At 40.3% G+C, this 21354-nt stretch overlaps 1 protein-coding gene across 1 annotated transcript in view; it reads left to right on the top strand.

Moving 5' to 3' along the window:
- MDGA1 (MAM domain containing glycosylphosphatidylinositol anchor 1) overlaps positions 1-21354 on the top strand; it is a 334259-nt gene that overhangs the window by 308100 nt on the left and 4805 nt on the right. Inside the window, 1 exon segment of the mRNA XM_032216752.1 lies at positions 12754-12877. Coding sequence (XP_032072643.1) covers positions 12754-12877 — 124 coding nt within the window.

Here is a 21354-nt window from a genome sequence, read left to right as displayed (position 1 = left end):
AGGGATCTGCTTCAATTAATTCAGCTTTCATATCTTTTCTTAAGTATACAACTATACCATTCTTCTTTTCCATAGTGGAAGCTACAAAATGTTGACCAAGTTTTGAGTTAATCAAATATTTTTGATCAGTTGACTTGATATAAGTTTCTTGCAAACAAATTACATCATTCTTAAACTGTTTGAGATAGTGAAATATTTTCTTTCTCTTCTGTGGAGAATTCAGTCCATTGACATTCCATGTTAAAATCTTAGTTGTCATCTTTGGTTGGCTGAAGCATTTTTAGAGCTTCCTGCATGGCCTGTTTAACCTTAGGCCTAGCTCCTCCCACTGCTTCCAGACTTGTTATTGTAGTTCTTTGATCGATGGCCGGTGATTGTTGATATTGTTGCTTTTTAGCTTGTTTCTCCATTCGTCTAGTAATCATGCGGTTAGGTCTTTGTTCCATAACACCTTGCGCTTCTAGAAGAGAGAGATGCTCCATCTTATCTGGTGGTTGTGTAGTTTGCTGTCTATCCTGTCCTTCTTGTGGTCTTTCTCCAGGTCCAGATGGTGCAGGATATCCAGCCTTCAATATATTATAATAAAAATCTCGGGCTTTCCATACAGAGTTGAGGCGATATCTTTGCCTATCAAATGTAAATATAATGCCAAATGGTGCATCCCATCTATACTGTATCTGACGAATTTCTGAGTTCTTCGACCAAAAAAGTGTAGTCTCTCCTGGCTCTTAACATTTGAGGATGGTATCTCTTTCAAAACAATCAGGTCTTGACCGCCAATTTGAAGCTTAGTGTTATAAGACTCTTGTAGTACCATATTTCTAAGCTCTCTTGTAGTGAAGTATATAACGATGTCTCGAGGAAGCTGCTTCTGCTTTGCCAGCCAAGAGTTAACGCGATAAGCTTTGTCAATTTGCCAGTCAAGTTGGTCCCTGGTCTTCCCATCAGGCGGTCAAAAGCTTCTGATAGGATCTGTTTCAGGTTCTCCTGTTTCTCCTCACGCAGCCCCCTTACTCTTAATGCGAACTCCATTTGTCGATACTGTATCATAATAATTTCTTTTTCAGCATTTTCCACTTTTTGTTCCACCGCCTCTGTTTTCAATGTCAAGTTGGTATTGGCGTCATTAAGATCCACTAGACTATCTTCAATTCCAGAAACATGTTCTGTCAATACAGTTACAAGTCTCAGCATTTTACTTTAATTTTAACAACCCTGACATCGATTTTCTCATACAACTCCTGTTTAAGTCCTTTTATTTCACTTTTGATTTCTTCTTTCATTTCTTTTATTTCCTCTTTTCTCTCCTGCTTTATCACCTCTCTATGATCTCTAAGCTTATCTTCCATTTTAATTGTCTGTGCATTAAGAGCCACGCTTAGTTCGCTCAGGAAAAATTCTTTCGTTAACACATTCCCAGCAGGGGGGCGTAGGAAGCAGAGGATGCGGCCTTGTGCCAGGCACTGGGGATGTGCCCCTGGGAATAGAGGGTGATGGCTTCAAATTAATATTTAGTTTTGAAGCCATTTCAAAATTTATATTCCTACAATTAATAAAACTCTGCTGCCTAACTATGCAGCTTTAAGCAGCTTTAAGTAAAGAAGCTGAATTTCTCCCTTTACTTTGAAATTTGAGGCTTGGCAAAACTTTCAGTGAGTAAACATTGTAACAAGACAGTTCAGCAGATTCATCACCATTTAACTTCCAGATAAGCAAGATTAATGAGAGAGTGAAAGTCTTGTAAAAATGAAACTAATTAAAAAGCTTCTGTTGGCCGATTGTAAAACAAGTGGTAAGGATGCTCCTTTGAAATTTTGAGTTCTTGTAACAATTAACAAAAAGTATTCATTATTACCGGAGAAACCAGCCTGCTCGGTGCCATTTTAAAAGCCTCTAAGTAAATAGATTTTCAGAGGAAAAAAAAAGAAGCTAAAATCTTGATAAACAATTATTGTCCACGCAAACGGATCCAGTTCGTGATAAGATTAAATCAATCAAAACTTTGAACTGAGTGGGGGAGACCTACTTTGTTCCGCCCACAGCAGTTTGAAGTTCCCAGCACGGACGCCATTCTGCTTTGGGCTAGCCCCCCTCTCTCTGCAGGCACAAAAGCTGCAAAAATCGAAGAGCATTTGCCAGCAAAACTATTTCTTCTTTCCTTCTTGCCTGAAGGATAAGAAAACCTGTTAAGACGTCAGATGGATGATCCTCTAAACAGGTACGTAGCCAGGAATTCGGGGCAGCTGGTTTTTTGCTGCCACCAACAGCAGGCTCCACCCAGAAAGTCTCTCCACCTCTTTATTGTGAAGGTTTGATCATCTTTTATTCAACAGTTGTTGCTAGGGCTTTTCTTTTCTTTTCTGTACTCCCTTGAGTCACCAATGAGATCCTAGATTAAAAATGTCATTTCTAGAAAAATCTCCTAGAGACTGGCCCACCTCGTGAAATGCAAAAAGCAAACCCTCCAGGACTTTTCCTTTTAATCTATCTATCTATCTATCTATCTATCTATCTATCTATCTATCTATCTATCTATCATCTATCTATATATCTATCTATCTATACACATACACACACACACACACACACACACACACACACACAAAAGGTGATAGAGCTGCTTTTTTACAAATAAAAGAAAAGTTACTGCCAGTAATTTCTAGCAACCCCGAGTACATAAGAAGTAATATTCCCTGGAGAAGCATATTGCTGGAAAAAGCTAGCTAGGACATTGCGGCACTTTCCTCACATTAAAAATAAAAAAAAGCTTTGAAGTCCTGTTTTAAGCAAATGTCACCCTCAAGAGAACAGAGTTTTATTCTAGAGGGATGAGCTATTTTATACTGTGTTCCCATCGCGTTGCTTTACCGCTGCATTTAGCCATCAGGATGACTTATTTGTGTTCATTAGGCTACGGAACAAGGCTATATAGCAAAAGTGACCTGGAGAGAATGCTTCTGTGTAATAGAAACTGTTTTATGTGTTGTGAGGGAGCCGGCCGACTGGGTGAGTAGCTGGGCAATTTAGGCAGAATACCAACTAGCAGCATTAAAACAATGCACCGAGTCGATGGGATCATGAGGCAGCTGAGATTCTGCAGTTGTGCCTATTAGACACATGTTGCTTTATGAAGAATCATTAGAGCCAAGAGAAGAGTAAATACATCTTATCGTGGCATAGAGACAAATTGTCTTACTAAAAATCTCAGCTTGGAGCTGCATGATATTTTTCTTCCTCTGCTACCAAGAGAATTGCCTTTTTCCATTTCTCCCCCCCCCGCGCCACCCCCCCACTTCTCTGCAGACCTGTAACTTGCTACCAGTACTGCATAGCCAAGAACACACATTTGTTGCTCATTGTTTTTCATTATCATTGATATAAGTGAGAAAAAGGACCCCATATTTGTTTGCAAGATTATGAAAGGTAATAGATTCTTACTGAGAACTCTACCTCACTCCTGAGACTTTCCTGGGGCTTTATGTAAACCTGTATTTTATCACAAGTTGCATTAGAGCCACCTTTCCTGGAAATACAGTCAGGGAAAATGGACAATAAATGGGAAAGCAGAAATTAAGTAGCTGGTATTTGGTCAGTCAGGGTGCTGGTACTCCTAAGTCCAGTATGATGCCCAAAAGTCACGTTTCTGCAGTTGTCGGAAAAACATTTCTCCATCTCCAGCTTGTGAGCCTGTTGAAATTATTAATATTTAGGTCACCATAAAGTATTATAGCTACACTCCAAGGCCGAAGAATTTCCAGAGTAACATAGTACAAATAGGCACTGTGACATTCCCAGCTTTCAAGTTTACATTTTAGATGACAAAACACACAAAGATCAAGGAGAGGGGAGTGAAAAGAACAGAAGGGGGGGGGGGAACCAAGTTCAGGGATCTTTTAAAGTTATACCTAGGATTGCCATTATCTAAACATCCAAGCAGCAGCCGTCTTCATGTCTTATGCAAATTAGCCTAATTTGCATTTTAATCCATTTTTAAAATCCCAAGGCAGTTCCCAGAATAAAAATCACAACAGAATACACAACATCAAAAATAAAAGCAAATTAAAATCTCTAATAAATGCAATTAAAAGTTCTGCTTTGTAAATGGAATACCTATCAACTTCCCACTTGGAATTTATTTTAACAGATTTACCCTGGAAATTTATAAAGGGCCACTACAGTTCCCATTTTTTTTCAAGTGCAATGTTATTCTACCCACCACAACTGTGGTTGCTTTTCTTCATTATATACAAACCACTTCCGTGCCTTTGCCCATTTAAGGTCACTTGATACTCTTCTCTATGTTCTTTTAGGCTTGGCCTTCCACTAGGAACTACTTCTTCTTGAAACACCAGAGAGCAGGTCTTTGGTAGTACAATCGCTGCTGCTATCTCCCTTGTACTGTTCCTATGTTTTCCCATACAATGCATTACATTGTGCTATATCCTGTGGAAAAATAAGTAAAATGTCCTTCATCTACAACTTAGATCTCACTCTATTTTTTTACCTGGTTTTCCAAGAGCCATGGATGAGAGATATTCCCATTTTTCTTTCAAGAAAGAAAATCAAAATGTATATACACACTTACCAACTCTAGTCAGGTAGAAACCCACCTGATTGGTTTCTCTGTTTGATTTTCCCAGACTTCAATTGTCCATTACCTGGACCAAGAGGTCAGCTCATTTATCCATCTTAAGTTCTTGAATTCTCTCAAATCGGATTTTTCCCCATTCATTACAACTTCTCATTATAAATTATCCTGAAACTGTTGTGATGTCCAAAGACAGTCTTTTCGTCAAGACCTTTTAAAAAAAACATTCTTGACTATATAATTAATGAACTAAGTTTTTACAAATTAACAAGTACTTGCCATGTTTGGCTTATAGCAGTTGACTCTTTTGGAGACTCATCTCAGTGCAAGCCTGCAGTTCAAACAAGGAAATACATTAAATAAATATTATGGAAAAATAGCAATGTCCTTTGTAAGGCTGAACAACTGTTGACAAATCAGCAAATCAGACCTGCTACTCAGTCACCCAATTTTCTGGAGGGTTCCAAGCAATGGTAGGTTCTGGATCCCATTCCAACCACAACGCGTGCATGAGTCCTACCTGTCAGCAAGGCTTCCGCAAGCCTCTGCGACGCTCCAGCTGCTCAGCGAGTGTCATGCAGGCGCTGTACAGAAGCATGGAAGCCTTAAAAGACAGGTAAGGAGCTCAGGCAGGTGGGTGGGCCCTCCGGAGCACTGTACCAGAACGGTATCCGGTGCTCCAGGCTGGCTCCTGTATGACCTTATCGGGGTGTACTGCCTGCAACCCACCACTGGTTCCAAGAGACAATCCACTGATGTGGTGGCATCACCACAAGAGATGGAGTGGGTTTTTACAATCTGTTTATTTCAGGGGATTTGAGAGCAAGGGACGTTTTTAACACAACTGCCAGTCCCCTGCCAAAGTTTGACAGATGTAGCTGAACTGAATGTAAATTCTTCTTGAGTTTAGCTGTTCCAATTATTATTTAGTTACAGTATCTCCTTTATTAAATCTTATCTCACAAATCATTGTTTGGTAGCACTCTGTTTTACACGTGTTAGACAGCCCTATGTTTGGTTGCCATCATTTCCAAGGACTTGTTGTTTGAAACTTTGGAGAGATGCTATGTCAATGCAGACTTTAATTATTTAGATGGCAGCAGTGGCTTTATTTAAGGCCATTTGAGCTATGATTTCTAAGCAATCTAAACAATTATGCATAATAATAGTGATAATTTTAATAAAAGTTGCTATAAAATGTGATATCATGATATATAAGGTTACATTAAATTTGATGTAACCTTCCTGAGTCAGGTAATGCTTTAAAGAAGGGAATGAAAAAAACAAATGATGTTAGGAATGTGCTTTGCAATATCAGTGAAAAGAATGTGACTCTGGATGTGTTTGCAATATAAGTAAGAAAAAATGGGGAATTTTTCTTCCCTATATCAATTTCTTCTGGCCAGGAGTTCTGGGAGGTGTAGTTCCAACATATTTGGTGAACATCAGAGGAAAATTATGGTAGACAGCTGGTGAAAGCCAGAAGGAATTAAATTAGGAGATGTAGGTTATCACAGTTCACCAATATCAGATATAGAACATAATAGTTAAAATTAAGCCTTGAACTGTGAGATGGGTGGCAAATAGATTGGATAGATTGAAGATAGATAGATTGAAGATAGATAGATAGATAGATAGATAGATAGATAGATAGATAGATAGATGATAGATAGATAGAGAATGACATAGATAGATAGATAGATAGATAGATAGATAGATAGATAGATAGATACATAGATAGATGATAGATAGATAGATAGATAGATAGATAGATAGATAGATAGATAGATAGATGATAGATAGATAGATAGATAGATAGATAGATAGATAGATAGATAGATAGATAGATAGACAGACAGACAGACAGACAGACGATAGACAGTACATTTGTATATTGAAAGAGTGTGTGCTTCTCTTTAACTTTATTATCTGTACATAAGTAAATAACTGATGAAAAGGCTCTTTTTTAAAGTAAAAGTTTATACTTGAGTCAGAGTTTCCAAAGCATGGATTTCAATCTACTTTTGGACTCTCTGGGTCTTTCTTGTGTTCTACAGTCCAGGGTTTTTGACCATGAATCATCTACCTCATCTCTCCTCTAAACTAATGTACAGCTACACATCTACCTCCAACTCTCCTAAATATATTACTGAACAACCCAATTGTTGATTTGACATCAACTTTGGGATGACTTGTGGAACTGGCATTATTGTCAGGTTGTTCTCATACCTTCTAAATTTAGCCATCTACTTCTTTTCTCCCTCTATATGTGTCTGAAAAATGGAACAATGTGCCACAACTCACGATTGTGAAAAATACAGGGAGAGTTACTGATGTTTATATTAACATCACTGGACTATCCGCAACAGGTTTTAGGTATATCTTCCCATCTAGCTAAGTAAGTTTTCTGTTGAATGGAAACTGAAATCAGACCTTTTCATCCAGAAATCTGTAGCATTTAAATGCATCCCTCTGGGCTACTGTATCTGGTATCACAGCTGGTACTCTTTTGTATACCAGACGCTCTTCTAAAATGCCAGCTCGGGTCTTATAAAGAGGTAGCAGCAGGCGCAGCTCTCCCACGCATTGATCAATTCCTCACCATTTATTATTGCCCTTTATTTGTCTTCTGGTTAATATAGTTATAATAATAACATAAATAAACATATTAAATATTTATAGAAAAAAGATAAATACCACATTCATCCCCATATGTGAAAAACGCCAAGAAAACAATTGGCGTCTAGGGATTTCTTCCATGGGGAGCTTTGATCCTTTGCAAGTAATTGGCACTGAACCCTAGCTAATCCTTTTTCGGTACAGATGTTTCAAGGAAAAGCCAAATGCATTTTAGTCTGGGAAGAAATGGCCAAACAGGAGAAGAAAAACAGGACAAAAAAATGAAAAGATGACGAGATGAGCTGATAAAGACATTGTTCCACTTCTTGATATCTTTATTGAAAGCCATCACCAAAAACAAAGCCCTAAAAAAGAGAGAAGTGCAAATCCTTCAAAAGCAATATTTCAGAGAAGAAAGTGTAGACATGAGATTCTACTTTCCTTATTTCATTAAGACAGCCACTTCCATAGCTGCTTCCAATGTCAACTCTGTTTTTGCATGTGTATAATGTGCCACTACAATACATTAGTTCTTTGGGAGAAATGAGATGTGCTTGTGAGAGAGACACCTCCCCCCAAAATGCTCCCTTAAGAAAAAGAAAATTATCCAAAGGAAGAGAACTTAGGTGAATTGGGATAGGAGATTCCCAGCAATTTCTCAAGAGCATTCCTTCCATTCCCAGCTGTAGTGTAATCAGTAGCATCACTACTGAAAAAAATCCAGCGGGATGATTTGCCAGAGAGGCTGAAGACTGCTAGATAAATTATTCCACAAAGCAACACACACACACACACACACCCTTAGTTATATCAGGGCTAAAGATGTAAATTTCTCCAAAATTGTCATCTTCAAAGAACATTTTCTTCCATCAAAAGGAATAAGAACTAGTTGGGGAAAGAAATCCAGGCAGAGATCTCTGCCTGACTTAACTCTTACCATCTTACTTAGGGCTTTGACTTCTCTGCTTTTAATATTTGAACATTTCAAGCTCTCTTTAAAATGCAGGCTCTGTGTAACATCTGAACCAGGCTTTGAGTTTCAAATATTCTCCCCTTTTGATGAGCGGTTCACTAATAATCATAATCACAACCCTATATGATCTCATATCATCACAACCCTACATGATCTCATCACTGGAGATTTAGTCTCCCGTCTTTTAAAAGTTAGCCTCCACTATTTAAAATATATCATCCCAATTTAGACATACCACCTCCTCTTGCTATTTAGATCACTGTGATTATATATGGACAGTATTCAGAAAAATAATTTTCCTCATTCTAAGCAACAGACCAGCAGAACAGAACAGAGTTGTATGTCCCCAGTTTATTTGTCCTGTTGTCCCATTTATATTATCCACTTTAAATGAAAAAGAGGAGGAAGATCAACCAATAAACCATAACTTATTCAAAATGCTTCCTGATCCTCCAGTCGAGGAAATGACGTTTTCTTGATTCTTTTTCTTTCCTTGATTGGTGTAGACATGCAATTTTCGGTAAAATATGCATTCAGTTTGCTTGGTGGTGAGAATTTCAAAGAATGCACTTTTTTTGCTTTCCAGATCTGCTTCACTCCCCTTAGTTCTTTGCCTTCTTTATATAGGCATCAGAATTCATTTTCTGGATTATTTGTTCCACTCCTGGCTGTGCTGCCATATTTTTGCCTGGAAGGTTGTAGTTAGGATGAGTAGATAAGATCAGAACACTGAATGATGCCTGATTTCCTGGCATTTCTTTGCTAAATTGATTATTATCCATGATGTGAGCCAGAAATGCTAGGGATACTTGGATGGATAATGAAGGAAATGTAAGTCTCCTCCAGATGTCTTTACAAGTTAATGAGTGCAGTGCCTGGCATTTATCCAGCTTAAAGAGGGAGGATGCAGAGAGAGTTGTCCATTAAAATTCAATTTCTCTCTTCAAAAGATTTGGTCCAAATAATTTTCGGTATTATTTCTTAAAGCTTGAGACCAGGAGGGGGATCTTTTTATTGAACTGACCTAGTGTCTCCCATTCAAACTGATGGAAATGGTCTTAGAAGAAGTGTTGCCAATATAAAGTTGTTCTTGTTAAAACTCAATCAGAGCTAGCCCAGCAGTTACATTATAATAGCTAAATTATGACTTCATTTATTGGTTTGTTCATTTGGACTTATTTGGCCAATGACTCTGGATGGCTTATATCTAAAAAGTAAAGAAAGGGGGAAAAGAAAATGAACATGCATGTCCAGGACAAACAAGCCAATACATTTAAAAAAAAAAAAACCTATGAACAATCCCTCGGCAACCACCCTATATCCAGGCTTGGGAAGAAAGCCAAGTTTTCACTGATTTGTGGAACAGCTATAGGATCCTCATCAACACTGCACACTTCTAAACCGCCTCCCGCCTCTAGTTTATCAACAGCTCTGGTTGCCTTGCCAGTTTAGCCAGATTGTTATCTGATGTCCACTTTCAAATAAGCATCAGATGTTAAAGAAAACTGGATACTGAAAAGGAAGAGAATGGTTGCCTTTTACCCAAGTTGCGAAGGACTAACTTCTTCTAGTAGTGGGAGAACAGATTTCATGCAGATAAACTGAACATAAAGGATGAGCAAACTTTTTTTGGCTGTGACTTGGGCTTAATGGCTTGGAAAGTGGCAAGAGCCCCAGTGCCCAAGGATAATAGCATAATGTAGGGACCCTGGTGTACAGGGATGAAATTGGGTCAGGGGAAACATGGCAGAGGACAACAGGCAGAAGGGAAAGGATTTAAGAAATAGTTTTCTCTATGTATGTTCCCCTACCTAACCCCAGATGACTGAAATCTAGTAGTTCAGCTAGAAAGGGCTCCAAAGTTGCAGAAAAGGATCTTATTTCAAATGCAGCCTTAAAACACCTATTTCTGTGGTCCATGAGACAACTTGTTGTGCTTATATGTGTATACATGCATGCATGTGCATTTAATTAAGGGAATGTTGGGACAGAATATAGATCCCTTCTCTCTGTTGCTAGCTTGAGGCCAATTGTGTGTGTGTGTGTGTGTGTGTGTGTGTGTGTGTATCAGCACAAATGCAACACACACACATATATATATACACACATACATACATATACTCAGATCTCAGCAGAAGAAAAGTTATTACATTCATTGTATACCACAACTCAAATATTTGGGTGTTGGCCCACATTCCTACAATATCCTCTTGGAGCTGATTAATATGTTTCTTGATTGACAGAATTAAATATGGCAGTTCCATTTTATTTTATTTTATTTGGGTTCTATTAGAATGCTAGCCATGAAAATGCGATCTTCAGTCACATTTATGTGGTAATATAGAATCTGCCTGCTGTGTAATAGTGCTGTCTGCCTCTTCAGAACAGTAATCTGGGGAATAATGTCAAGGAAATCTTTTACTTCTTAGCTGTTAGGGATAGTAGCTGGTTCTAGAGTGGAATGATTTAAATTAGGTAAATCACCAAACCCAAAACGTCTGGTTTAAAGCATATTAATCAGATTTCCTATTTAAGGAAAAGTCAGCCTATCCATAATGCAAAGCAAGTAAAATGATAATTGCTCATCTCCACAGTGTCCCAGAGCAGGGTAACTTGTTTCTCCTTCCTTCAAGTTACACTCAATAGGTGGCCAAATTGATTACGTTCTTTGGTTTAACACTAATAGTTCAATCTACAGATATATGCTTGTATTACCACAGTGAAGTAAATTATACCTATGAACACTCATTCACATGCCAACAAGCACACATAAAGTCGCTCTTACATAGAAAAAAATTGAAAACAATCTAAGAATAGTGTGGGTTTAAGCAGATTTTTTTTCTTTGTTTAGACTTCTTTCTTTAATCATTAATTTTGGATATTACAGAGACAAGTTGTGACTTGACCCCAGTGATGGCATTTTTCCTAAAGAGATCAATGAATATCTGGATTTTATGTAGGTTTTTTTAGCATGTCTTGAATGACTAGTAATTTATAATAGGTCAAAAAGTACATGAAATTTAGAGAGTTAAGGGAGAAAGGACAAATAGATTTTCAGGAGAAGCATTGTCTTGTAATAAAAATAAGATTTACCTCTTTTTTTGCTGCTCAGGATGGCATGTTTTCCTCTATTTTACCTTCATGAGTAATTCTTTGAGATCAACTCAACTACAACATCTAGTAATCTCATGGCTAAGTGGAGTTTGAAGTTTCAAACTGGGTTGTCCAGCCATAGGCCAGCCATCATGCTACTATAGAGCACTTACCATTAACAAACAAATTTGGCATTCATTTTCTAGAAAGTTCTGTTGCAAGTGCCATTCTAGCTGTCTTCCCATTACCCTAGTTCAGTGTTTCTCAACCTTGGCCACTTGAAGATGTCTGGACTTCAACTGCCAGAATTCCCAGCCAGCGAATGCTGTCTGGGGAAATCTGGGAGTTGAAGTCCGGACCTCTTCAAGTGGCCAAGGTTGAGAAACACTGCCCTAGTTCCTCCTGATTTCAGGTAGCTTACTTCCAGGAAAGTATGTATATAAAATTATGAGCTCAATAACTTAGTAGTATCTGCTTCCTTCAACAGCCAAGCTGTGAATCTCTCAAGCCTTCACAACCTTGCAATTGGAAATTGTCTTCTATGCAAAGTTTTGTATAGCTTTGGCCATCCTAGCACATTTCCCATGGTGATCGTTTGGAAATCAATTAAATAAACATTCATTTCAGAAAACAATATGTGCAGACAAGAGCTTGCTCATTGGAGCTTGCTCTTTGATAAGGTCTGCCAGACCAGAAGCCTATTAAACACATATTTTATAGCTTTAATGCTCCTTAGATGCCTATTATAGAGGTGTATGCTACAGGATGATTCTGGGAAAGAATTTCTGCAGGGAGTGTTAACTGAACCTGAATTCATATTCATTGAGTTGGAAATGGTATTTTAGACCATTGAATCTAACCCTCTGTTTAGTGAAGAGATTTCTACTTATCCTACTGTGCTAGTAAATATCATAGCTGCAGTTGATCTTAGTTTGGTTTACAAACAGTTCAGTGTCAATTTTCATTACTGCATTTCTTAAATCTATGTCACAATTTGTTTCCCTCATCATGGTGGCAAATGTCTGAAGAATAATTATAACCAAGGTTGTCTAGATGTAGATATTGTGGTCCAAGACACTAGAACCCCTACCAAGATCAGAGATCCTGATAGTAATAAAGGACTGCAACCTGTTCATTTCGTTAGATCTTCCTTATCAGCATAAAAAACGAGGAGGAGAGAATGGAGGCAAACATTAAGTGGGATGTTACTTACTGAATGAATAAAGAGCACCCACGTTGGGATAACTGGGAATTAACTAGAATTCTTCAGGGAAACAATGCATAAGACATTTAAATGTATATCTCTACTCCAAGATTGCAATAATGAAAGATATATAGATTGTTAATAGCCCCTACTCACATCTTATGCATTCAGTGAAAGAACCTATGTGCAAGATCTAATATAGATGCAAATGTCAATTGATCCTTTCACAAAAAATTGCACAGTATGACTCCAGTGTTTCATGCCATTCCCTTATAGGATCTTAAATCTCCTGGTTCATGTGAGGAATAAGCAACCCACTCAAGCCTTGTCACTCAAAGGAGACAAAGGAAATATGTGGCAGCAAGTACATGTACCCATCAATCCTGCAGGACCTTTCCAGGTAAGCAGATCCTATAATACCTGCTATTATGTCTTGATTTAGTATAGCAAACCTTAAGGCAAAGATTGGTGAATGGTAAAATGTGCATCATCACAAGTTCAAGAAAAACAGAATACCCTCTTTCTGGCCTTCTATAATAAAGTAGCTGAGGAGCCATGCTCTCTCCCTCCCCGCCCAAACTTGTTGCTTCATAATAGGACTTAATACATCAGCACTAATATGTGGCTTGAACAGTTACTTGGGCTTTGTCATTGTTGAATAGGTTCTTATATGGAAAAGTGGATGTAGCTACTGTCAAAAATATCAGCCCTTCCTTATGGACTATGTGGCTATTATTCCTGGTGCAAACCATGACCTGGTCAGGAAGTTCACATTATAATCTTCCACCTGCTCCATAGGAGAGGAACTATTTCTGCTTTCATGTGACAAAAAGATATGGAAAGGCTGTATCTAAGTGGTACAGTACCTCCTCTGCATGCAGAAGTCATAACTGCAATTCTTAACCAGATACAGCTGGAAGAGAATTCATATCTGGAACTCTAGTAAGCCATTGGCTGGGTGGAGCTAGATTCATAAGGATAAGGCAGCTTCCTATCCCCACCTCTTATAGTTATGAAAAGTATACAAGTGATCCTGGTACCAAAGTATTTCTATGTAGGATGTTCTTGACTTGAGTCTCAGCTGGTGGGAATGCATGTAAGGATGATGTGGTGCTTATTGTTAAGATGACCACCACTCAGCTGAAAGTATCCATGCTCCAATAAACAGCAACTGGTTACATGAGGAAACTTGTAGCACAGTGATGCCATGTTTTATAACCATATTACTAGATAGTATCAGAAATGAGAAATGTGGAGGAAACTCGGAACTATTACTTCTGATTCACTGCAATGTCACATGTCAACTATGGAACCATCCATAATAGCAAATCTCTTCCAATGTATGCAATGTTATCTGTTAAATAGAAATGTTCAGATCCATACTGTGTTTCTACTGTAAATGCTATAAACAGTCTGGAAAATGTGATATCCTGTGTGCCATTTATTTATCTGGGCTGCATCCTTGCTTTACCATGTTCAATAGCGTCTTGACCCATAACTATTTGGAGTAAAACTTTGAGAGCCAGCTTGGTCTAGTGGTCCAGCTAGAAAACCATGAGACTCTGAATTTTAGTTCCACTTTAGGCATGAAAGCTAGCTGGATGACGTTAGAATCAGCACTCACTCTCAGCCTACAACATCATGCTTGGGTGACAAGCCAGTAGGTCAATTTTTGTCACAATCAATGGATGAAATTTCTCTTAATCTGAGGGAGGGGAAGTCTGTACATTGCTGGGGGGGGGAGGCTATGTAGGAAGTAAAGCAGGATAGCTAGATAAATCTTACCTCTTATACATAGGTATGTGTTAAACATTATTATGGAATCTTGTATAGTTTCGTGAAAGATTCTGTGGTGGTGTGTTCAATCTATGCAAAATTTAACCACTGTGCATTAATTTTTCTGAGCTGTTTGTGAGCACGTTGCACACTGTGATTCTGCAAAGATGATTTATAAGTGCTATTCCATCTCTAGGTGGGATTTCAAATGTCTATTTTATTTTGGAAGTATATGAAGCATGTATAAATTGCACAAAAGTTTATGTTTACTATTAAGAACTAGACATGTTTATGATTGTTCTTTCATTATATAGATGAAAACTCGGTTATGGTCTTTTAAAACAGAGTTATGGTGCAAATGGCATAGAGATAGAATTTTTGTTCATATAAAGTTGCACAAAAACATATTTACCTAGCATTATTGGGTAAATGAACTCTATTCATGTTCAGAATTTGTGTGAACTATTTGATTTAATATTGGTACCTGAAATCCAGACTTTAAACTCCCAGAGTATAAAGCAAATTGATATATTTTGTTATATCAACAGTGCTGCTTTTTTAAAAAAACACCAAAATCTTAGCAAGCCTGTTCTTGGGGATCTTTTTCAGATCTGTAAATATTGGACAAGTATAAAACTCATATGCATCTGCAAAATAAATAGAACCATATAGAGGAATGAACAGGGCCATACATATCCATTTATTATTCTGAGCTTTTGTGTGTGTGTTAAAATCCAGAGGTATTTATTCCCTAAGAATTTTATTGCAAATTTTATTCCTGGCATCTTATTTTTGTTGATGAATGATTTGTTATGCTGCTTATACTGGGCGAGGCCATGAGCATTTGCTGCTTTTTTTTTTTTTTACTTAGCACTAAAGTGTGCAATATACTGTACTTTGGGGTGCCATAAAACAATAATCTAGTTACTTGTAAGCCTGTTGCTTATTGCTTGTAGCTCAACTGTTGCTGTGTGTGTAATGACAATTGGGATGGGCAACTAATTTCTTACCATTCAGTTGGTATGAGCTTGTTCCAGCTTGTTGACTCATAGCCTGGGGATGGTCTTTCCTTTTGCAGAAGTGTCTCTGAATAGGTTGGACTGCAGAGGGGCATAAAAAAGCAATGCTTCAATGTGTGTGGGTAAGAGAGAGGGGGGATTCATTTTCATTAGAGGGTGTGTCATGAGGCTTATATAATCAACATTTTCCTCCCTTCTATCCAGTTCATTTCTCCTTCATCAGGCTATGAGAATTGAAGAAGAACTGGAACATTTCCAAGTACTTAGTGACTAAAATGTAACACCAGGCTCTATATAACCAATATATAGAAGGGGAAGCCGTTTTGCTGGGGAGAATTATGGCTAATACACGCTTACCTGGCCTTAAGTACCATTTAATTCAGTAAGACCTCCCTCTAAATAGCTACATATAGGTTTGCACTGTGAAAAGAGCTGCTAATAACTGAAAGCGACGTAGGGATTTTTTTTTTCTACAGGAGTATTCCATTGCAGGATTAATATAGATACCACACTGCCTAAGAGAAACTCCAGACAATGAACAGGAAAATTCACAAAAGAGTAAAACAGAGAGAAAATAGTATTACATCACATCATATACATCACATGTGGCCAGTATGTTGCCAGCCAGGTTCTGTGTAGCCAACTTAATAGCAATCAGTGTGTTAGCTAGGAGGGAAATATTGCATTTTTCCAAAAACAACGTATTGATCTCAGAATGGAATATTCTTACAACAGAAATGCTGCCTTACAGAAAATAGAACAAGACAGAAAATTGGAAACAAATGTGCATTTATAGTATTCATACACAGACAAAGTCCTTTTTTTATGGAAACAGAGCAGCTGAGCATGAAAAATCTGCCCTTTGCTTCCTACACATAAATATACACACACAATATCATTGCCACTAGGAATGCTGGAGGAATCTCTTTTCAACCTGAATTGATCTGCCTCTTCTAGAGAAATGTGCAGATCAGAACTTAGCAGTCGGATGGATTCTTTTCACTTCCCTTAATATTACACTGGAGTTTTATGGCTCAGAAAAGAAAAATCAAAAAGTATTTAAACTCTGCATCGAGGATAAAGGGAAAGCATCACACTTGTTTTCTAAATGTTCAAAAGGTACGTACTGAAATAGATATAAGTGCCGAGGTTGTGTAGATCTTTTTTACAAACCTCAGACTTGCAGAATGAGCAAGGAATAGAAGGGAATTACAGATTAACATTTTCAAATGCCCACCCCGGCCACACTTGCCTAAGGTAAAATAAAAGCACATAGTGGTTAGGGGCAAATGAAATTTCACAGCTGTAATACACAGATCTCCCTCTGGTCTTTATTCTGAAAATCTCCCATCACAGTATTCAGCAAATAGGAAGGCAGAAACGCTGAATATCCACTGAGTACGTGAACAGTGTGAGGAGGCTTCGTGCAGGGCTTTATATCATCGGAAGACAGGTAATGGCAGGCTTGTAGTCTTCTCCTGCATAATGGGACATGAATGCAGAGGTTGGCTCTGCTCCTGAGGGAATGGGAGGTGAAGGGCCTCTGCCCTCGCTGCCTGTAAAGTGTTGTAACCATGGGAACAGCACGGGTGGCATGGGCTAATGAAGCTGTAACTGTCAAGCTCAGAGAATGAAGGAGCCCCCTGTGATTCCAAAGTCAGGAGTACAGGGGGAGAAGGATAGCTCTGGCCTTCACAGCAGCCCGAGTTACGGAAATTTTAGCACCCAAGCTGATAATGCAGTTCATTTTGTTCCTCGAGCCGCTCTTGGGGTGGCCTCCCTCATATCAAGGCAGGGACAAAAGGCAAATGAGCAGTGACCCGTTCTAATAAGAGATGTCACCACTGCCCCAATGGTTTCATCCTATCCCCCCAAACCTTAACACCCCTTTACATTGGCCACAAAAGGCATGCAGAACTGGATTTCATTGCAAAATAGAGGTACTGTAACAGTAACAAATTAACAGAGTTGGAAGGGACCTTGTAGGTCATCTAATCCAACTCTGTGCCCAAGTAGGAGACCTTACACCATTTCTGACAAGTGGCAGCCCAATCTCTTCTTGAAAGCTTCCAGTGACAAAGCTCCCACTGTGCCAAGCTGTTGGCATGTGAGCTACTTTATGCTTCAGAAATGAAGCCAGAATGTGTGAACAGGGCAATCCAGCCCTGCAGAGTAGAAGGTTGGGTATTCCCATACTTTTGCATGTGACACATTTGCTGTGACTGCAGCCCAAACAAGCCACCTATTCTGACACCCAATTTACCTTCCCACAACCTCAGGCATGCAGAATTAACTTCTGTGTGGGAGGGATGCTGTCTGTCATGGACACTCCTGCAGATAGAAAGAAGGGCTTGGTCTTTTTTGAAAAAAGACAGAAGTTGTTGGACCTACTCTGGAAAGGAGTAGGATTTAAGATCAGTCCACACATATTTTGTTTAAATCCAGATAATTGAAGCACAGGAAACATCTGCTTCAACTGCCTTCCAGGAAGAGGCCAGGAATTGTATGGCATTTAATTGCTGGTTCTTTATATTGCACTAATTATCTTGTATTTCTCTGTGCAAGGTAGTGAAGGTAGTGAATTCTGTGTGGTGTTTTTTAACCATTCTTCAGGCTGGACATGGAAATATTCTATATAGTGTTTGTGCAGTTCGTAATAATGAATTGCAGCATTTCCATCTTACAGGGAGAATCTGCTATTTGTAGCAGAATAGCACCATCTTCCAATGCCTTTGGAAATGTTCTTTTTTAATAATTTTTTTTTATATTCAGACAAACAGATTTAAGATTTAAGATTTAGTTTATTTGTATGCCGCCCTTCTCCGGGAGGAACTCAGGGTGGTGAACAACTCAAAAGGGGAAAAGGGGATACAAACACAATACACGTAATTAAAATACACAAGAGTCATACAGCATACAAGTCGAGAGGGGAGGGGAACTCATCAACCCCAGGCCTGCCGGCACAGCCAGGTTTTGACGGCTTTCCGGAAGGCCTGGAGAGAGGTGAGGGTCCGAATCTCCGCGGGGGAGTTCATTCCAAAGGGCCGGAGCTGCTACAGAGAATGCCCTCCCCCCCGGGTGGTAGCCAGATGACATTGGCTAGTAGACGGAACCCGGGAGGAGGCCAACCCTGTGCGATCTAACGGGTTCTATGGGAGGTGTTGGTAATTGGCAGCAGGCGGTCTCCAAGTACCCAGGTCCAATACCATGAAGGGCTTATAAGTTACAACTAGCACTTGAAGCGTATTCCGGAGACCGATCGGTAGCCAGTGCAGCTCGCGAGAGGATAGGTGTAACGTGGGTGTACCGAGGTGCACCCACAATCACTTGCGCGGCTGCATTCTGGAGGAGTTGTAGTCTCCGAATACTCTTCAAAGGCTGCCCCATGTAGAGCGCATTGCAGTAGTCCAGTCTTGAGGTCACGAGGGCGTGAGTGACTGTCACGAGTGCCTCCCGGTTCAGGTAGGGGCACAACTGGTGCACCAGGCGAACCTGGGCAAATGCCCCCTGGTCACAGCCCGATAGGTGATGTTCTAAGGTCAGCTGTGGGTCCAGGAGGACTCCCAAATTGCACGCCCTGTCTGAGGGGCGTAATTTTCACCCCCCTACCTGAGTGATGGAATACTGGCCAAATTCTTGGGAGGAAACATAACAGCCACTCGGTCTTGTCTGGATTGAGTACAAGCTTGTTAACTCCCATCCAGACCCTGACAGCCTCCAGGCACTGGCACATCATGTCAACCGCTTCACTGAGTTGGCACGGGGCGGACAGATACAACTGAGTATCGTCCACATATTGATGGTATTTTATCCCGTGCCGTCGAATGATCTCACCCAGTGGCTTCATGTAGATATTGAACAGAAGGGGGGATAGGACCAACCCTGAGGAACCCCATATTTCAGGGGCCTAGGGGTCAACCTCTCTCCCCAAACTAACACCGACTGTGACCTGTCTGAGAGGTAGGAGGAGAACCACCGAAGAACAGTGCAGCCCACTCCCACCTCTCGTAACCATCGCAGAAGGATACCATGGTCGATGGTATCAAAGGCCGCTGAGAGGTCAAGGAGCACTAGGATGGAGGAGCGATCTCCATCCCTGGCTCTCCAGAGATCATCGGTCAGTGCGACCAAAGCGGTTTCTGTGCTGTAGCCAGGCCTGAATCCCGACTGAAAGGCGTCCAGATAATTGGCTTCCTCCAAGGACCGTCGGAGTGAGAGGTTCGCGACCAGCCAGGAGGGACATGGGTCCAGTACACAAGTGGCAGTACTCACCACTCCGATGGCCTTGTCCACTTCATCAGGAGCAACAGGTTGAAAGTCAGTCCAGAGATGTTGTTCAAGACCTTCCCCCGGTACCCCGGCTGGCTCTGCGCAATTGGAGTCCAGGTCCATCCGAAGCCGAGCAACTTTGTCCGCGAGGAACTGGACATATTCCTCTGCTCTACCTTGTAAGGGGTTATCCGCAACCCTCGTATTTAGGAGGGAGTGGGTCACCCTAAACAAGGGCGGCAGGGTGTGACTCAGCGGACGTTATCAGAGCAGCAATGTGATGGTTCTTAGCTGTTCCGTATTGCTGATAGATATGCTCCGATGCAGGTTTTCAAAAGTGCTCGGTCTGACTCGGATTTACTGGCCCTCCAGCGGCGCTCTAGGCGTCTCTTTTGGCGCTTCATCTCCCGGAGGTCCTCGGTGAACCAAGGGGCCCTCCTGGATCCACTGCTACGGATCGGCCGTAAAGGCGCAATCCGGTGGAGAGCCTCAGACACTACTGCGTTCCAAGTGGCAACTAAGGTCTCCACCGGACTGTGGGCGAGAGTATCAGGCATAACGCCAAGCGCCATCTGGAACCCTGAGGATCCATAAGACGCCTGGGGTGAAACCACCTAATTGGTTCCTCCTCCCTACAGCGGGGATTGGTCTCTGAAAGTCAAGCCTCAGTAGGAAGTGGTCTGACCATGACAGGGGTAAGATCTCACTACCCCTCAAACCAAGATCACAACTCCACTGCTCCGAGAGAAATACGAGGTCGAGTGTGTGACCCGCTGAGTGAGTCGGACCCTGGATTACTTGGGTCAAGCCCATGGCTGTCATGGAAGCCATGAACTCCTGTGCTCCATCAGAATGTTCGCCGAGCGAAGACAAGTTGAAGTCCCCCAGTATCATAAGTCTGGGGAACTCAACTGCTAGCTCGGCTACTGACTCGAGGAGCAAGGGAGGGCTGTTGTCACGCTGTTGGGAGGCAGGTACATCAACAACAAGCCCACTTGACCCGCAAGGTCCATCTTCACCAGCAAGGACTCATACCCAACAAGCTCTGGGGCAGGGATCCTACGAGGAACTAAAGACTGTCGGATAACAATGGCCACTCCTCCGCCCCTTCTGTGGGGTAGCGGTTGATGAAGCACCTGAAAACCCTCTGGGCACATTTCTGTGAGGGGGACTCCTCCCTCCGGGCCCAGCCAGGTTTCAGTAATACATGCCAGATCTGCCCCCTCGTCTATAATTAGGTCCTGGATGAGGGGAGCTTTATGAACCACAGATCTGGCATTTAGCAACAGCAACCTGAGACCAGGGTCATAACACATACAACATAAAAGCCTCTTCAACCACACACAGTGTGTCTATTGGTTACAAAATATTTCTGTGTCCTTTCCATAGTCATCACTTGAATTCTATCAAAATTGAATATTGACATATTGACAATCAAGATATCTTTGTATACATTATTATTATGCTTCGTCCTAATTCTAAGCCATTCTATCATTTTAGCATTGATAACATTCTCTAATAGTTTCCAAATCCATGTTTTCCCCATTATTAGTATTATCAATCTAATATATAGGTATACAAATTGTTATAATTATTAAACATCTATTAGGCTTAGCTATTATTACATCTTTTCAACATAAGGCATATAAATTTGAAGAAAATTTATATTATGACATTTTATTACATCATCCTGAAATCATCCAATGATATTACATCTTTATATTCTATTCTATATAGAATTGTTTATATTTAATAAAAAGGCTTTTCAACATCATCTCCATGATCACACTTACAGTTTGTATAAGGTTTCATA

This window comes from Thamnophis elegans, chromosome 4 (genome assembly GCF_009769535.1).
Source record: "Thamnophis elegans isolate rThaEle1 chromosome 4, rThaEle1.pri, whole genome shotgun sequence".
Classification (NCBI taxonomy): domain Eukaryota; kingdom Metazoa; phylum Chordata; class Lepidosauria; order Squamata; family Colubridae; genus Thamnophis; species Thamnophis elegans.
Note: the sequence above shows the minus strand (reverse complement) of the source record. Positions and strands in the feature narration are given on the sequence as shown.